We start from the raw sequence: 4241 nt of genomic DNA on the forward strand, positions 1-4241 counted from the left end.
CACCAGGAAGGCCCAACAGACAGCAACATTGCAGAAGAAAGGATAGCCTGAATAGTGGAAGATCAAGACCCTTCCAAGGGAGAAAGGGTTGTTAACACCTGAATCAGAATTGGTGATCCAAAAAAAAGCTCCTGCTCTTCAGCTGCCTCTGAGCCTTGGGGGCAGAAGGGGGCAGAGGTGGCGGGGTAATGGGGCTCAGCACCACCAAGTGCAGGGCAGCAGGTACAGACCCAGGGAAGCCTGGCCGCAGGCTGCTGTGGCAGGGCGGAGTGGCACACACACTCACATGCCCTGTGCAGCCAGGATCGCAGCAGGCCCAGCAAGGGGGTGTGTGAGAGAGAGAGAGAGAGAGAGAGCTGGGGGAAGTGGTGACAGCAGAAGTGGCCACTAGGTAGGACTCCTGGGTTCTCTCCCCACTGTGGGAGGACTGTGGGATCTCAGGTATGAGATCAGGAGGCCTGAGGAACCAGGACATCTGGGTTCTCTCCTACCTCTGGAAGGACTGTGGGGATTAGTGGGTTCAAGTTTGGGGAGGGGGAGCTGGGAGCCATACTCTGGATTGGTCTCTTCATTGCTTTGGAACCACCTTACTGACTTGCTGTTGGCTTTTGTTACATATATTTTCCAATTAGTGGAAGCAATTTAAAGAACTCAGGAAAGTGTTTGACCATATTAATTAATGACTCCTTCAAACTTGAGATTATGTCCATTAATTTCTTATAGAGTTTCACTACTGTTGTCTCCTGCAGATTTTTGTAGTAAACCTTGCCATCGTTGAGGTACACGTCCACTATGTTCTCTCCTTTCCCAGAGACAAAGACGATCTCCCCAACATCACACTTCATGACCAGCTTTGCATTATTCTGTAGGACCTCCTGCTCAGCGAAGAACTTCTCTATGGCCATGTTGAAAACATCCTCAACCTTGTCAGGCACTCCTTGCAGATTCCTCACCTCCTGGCGCACCATCAGGAGGTTCTCCTTACTTAGGGGTTGTTCACTAAACTTGAGCATCTCTTGATATATCGCCCAGGTCTTTACTTGAACTTTGTAGGTAGCTTTATCATTCAGCCATGTGACAGTGACTGTGAGATCTCCCTCGAGGAATTGCAGCCTTGTTCCATCCCACTTCATGTTCATGGTGGGGATTTCTTGGATGCATGCTGGCTCATTGGGAAACTTCTCCAGAAAGAGGTTGAAACAGGCTCTCAGCTCTGTGCTTATCTCTGTCCAGGATGCCAGCCCTTTGCGGATTCTCTGGAGGTTGTCCATGCTCAGCCTTTGGGGCCGGGATAGCAACCTTTCCAGGAACACTTCTGCCGTGAGTTCCTTGACTTTGTATCGGGGTTCACTACCGCACACAGTAATCTCACATTCCCTTTCTCCTGAAACAAATCTCAGCTCCATCCCATCACAGTGGATCACCAGATGAGCATTGCTCCTCACACACAGGGGTTCTTGAGGGAACTCCTTGAGGACCTCCTCGAAACACAGCTCCATCTCCTCGCTCAGAGAACCCCAGGTCTCCAGTGTTTTCTTGATGTTCTTAAGGTTTTCAGTAGTCAGCAGTTGAGGCTGGTGGAGGAGCCTGGCCAGGTACATGGATTTTGTGGGTTCCCTCACTTTGTACTGGGGACAGCCTTCAGCAGCGGAAACCTTGATCTTACACTCCCCTTCTCCAGAGACAAACTCCAGCTCCATCATCTGGCTTGCAATGACCACCTGGGCATTGTCCTGCACACACTGGGGCTCCTGAGGGAATTGCTTTAGGGCCAGCTCAAAGCATCTCCTTAACATTGGAGTCATCAGCCTCTTGGACTCCAGCTGGGCTTGAACTTTCCTCAGGCTCTCAATGCTCAGCTTCCATGGTTTCTTCTGAGGTCCCAAACACTGGATGAAAAGATACAAGCAAGATGGTAATTATCCCACCATAAAAATGGCCAACCAATTACAAAGATTGTGCTTGAAAATGTGGAAAAGCCTTAGTGCTGGTTTCTAGCCAGTTTTAATTCAAATGTGTGGCAGGGCTCTTAAAGGCTGAACGTTGATATAAACAAGGAAGACAAGTGCCTCTGCAGGCTGAAACAGCCTGTACTTCCCCAGTGAAAATATAAGAGAATTACATTGCTGTGTGGGTGAAAGGGGATGCCTTCTGCCTTCTGCTTCCTGCCTGATTGGAGGCTCTGCTTTCTGCTCCCTGCCCCATCTATTTTCATGCTGCCTGTCCCCCACTCTGCAATCTGCCATATGCCACACACACATGCTGCTTGTGGCACCTCAACCACAGGTCAGCCACCCCTGGTCTACGAGGTACACCTCAACCTGCCTTCTTGCCAGCTGTCACTAGAGCACCATTATTTTGAGAAGCAAGACTTTTGAGGTAGCATGTTTTAATGGATGGGACAAATTCTTTTGCAAACACAACTACAGCTGATAACTTTGCTTTCCTCCACAGTTTTACAGCCTTTTTCCACTTCTTGAAGTGTCTGTAAGTAGGGCCCGATTTAAATAGCAACTTTACATTTTTTTGTGAAAATCACAAAATTAAGTGATGAACAATGCAATTTGCAAAGAAATGCCCAATGGGGTTAGTTGCTGCATGTTTCACTTTAACAAGATGGCTGCTAAGAGTGTAGGACAGAGGAGGGGGTGATTTAAAGAGACAGGAGCAGCATAGCTGGCTGGGGGAGCAGTGGCAGAGCAGAGGAGAATAGCTTTCCCCTCCCCTGACTCCATGAGGTGGCGACATCAGTACCAGCCACCTCCCCAGCCACATCTTTGTGCCCTGTTCAGCCTGCTCTGCCTGGCTTGGCACCACACTTTGTTTGGCACTGTGGTGGGAGGGGGGGGGGGGGGGGAAGCCGTTGCCTGCCCACCCCCTCCACAGCCCATGGATGGGACACGGTATGAGGGGATCAGAGCCCCTGAGGTGGCAGCGGCTCGAGGAGGTAGCAGCCAGCAGGAAGGAGCTGGCTCGCTTGCCACCTGGCTTGGCCCAGCCTTGTCCCTGGCCCCAGCCTGGCTGAGACCAGGAGAGCAAGCATATTTTCATCCTGCAGCAAAGCTGTTTCCAGCTGGAGAAACCTTACGCCCCAAGCTCACCAGGGCAGACCCAGCTTTGGATTCCTGTTGTATGCCAGCATTTCCCCTTCTCCCACACCCTGATTACTTTCTACCTTCCCATATCCTCCACAAGATCCTGTGCATGCACAAACCCATGGAGAGAGCAACAGCAGACATGAAAGGGCAGACAACTCCTCTGTTTTTCCTTGTAGGAACCTCTGTAGACAAATACAGAGCAGAGAGCAATGCAGTCCAGGGAGACGTGCCAATGCCTCTCAGAGGCATAGGCCCTCCCAAGAGAGGGTCACTTCCTAATCTCTGCTCCTCCAGCTGGAGACCACCTGAGGGACATGGACCCTGAGCTTAGAGGGCTTTCAGACAAGCCAAATCAAAGGGCATGAGGAACTCACCATGATGCATTGATGACAGCTGGTTCAGTCGGAGTTAGACGGAGTGCTTCTGCCTCTCACTATTAGGAAATGCGCTCCGGGAGCTGGAAGGAAACCTGTAGCAGGGCAACAGAAAGGAGCTAGGCTCAGTACCCCTCTCTCAGCCCCATCCATTTCTCACTGTTGGATGATAATGGGAAACGTGGTAGAGGAAAGAAGTGAAAGACTGCATAACTGAAAGAATTCTGCTCACTGGACTGGGGAGAAAACCCAGCCTGGAATAAATCCTGAAGAACGCAATGCATAAGTGATGACAGTGCTGCTGCCACCACCCCCCCGGCAGCTGGGCCTTGGGTGGAGTGGGGCTGCAGCCCCATGCCCTGCCATCAGTGCTGAAATCACAACCCCACCACCCCCACTGCAGCTGGAGATGTTCTGGGAAACTCTGTCTGGAGGAACTTATCTTAGGGTGCAGCTGAGTGACAGCAGGCAGACGTGCCAGGGGATTGGTCACTCCGAGCACTTGCCAGATAATTAAAGGCAGCTGTTACCTACTGGAACGAGGAAGAGAGAGGAGTGAAGACTCCCACCTGCAATGGTTCCAGCTGCAGGTGAGAGGAGCAAATGGCTCCTGTATTTCCTGTTACTTTATATTTTTGTTAACAACGGTGAATGTGGAAAGAACGTAGGGGTGGTGGAGCTCCCACCCAATGGCACCGTGCTTCAAACACGTGGAACAACTGAACCAGGCAAACACAAATGGCCTTTACAGAAGCAGGTCCTAAATTCT

At 50.9% G+C, this 4241-nt stretch overlaps 1 protein-coding gene across 1 annotated transcript; it reads right to left on the reverse strand.

The window, feature by feature from the left end:
• Positions 1-6: 6 nt before the first annotated feature.
• On the reverse strand, positions 7-3589 carry LOC102375666. Its single transcript, XM_006037651.3, has 2 exons — positions 3473-3589; positions 7-1889 (listed from the first exon to the last, which is right to left on the reverse strand). Exons 1-2 carry the CDS (start codon positions 3473-3475, stop codon positions 612-614), a joined length of 1281 nt encoding a protein of 426 aa, XP_006037713.1. The 5' UTR covers positions 3476-3589; the 3' UTR covers positions 7-611.
• Between the last annotated feature and the right edge of the window lie 652 nt (positions 3590-4241).

Source organism: Alligator sinensis, unplaced genomic scaffold (assembly GCF_000455745.1).
Source record: "Alligator sinensis unplaced genomic scaffold, ASM45574v1 scaffold1740_1, whole genome shotgun sequence".
Classification (NCBI taxonomy): domain Eukaryota; kingdom Metazoa; phylum Chordata; order Crocodylia; family Alligatoridae; genus Alligator; species Alligator sinensis.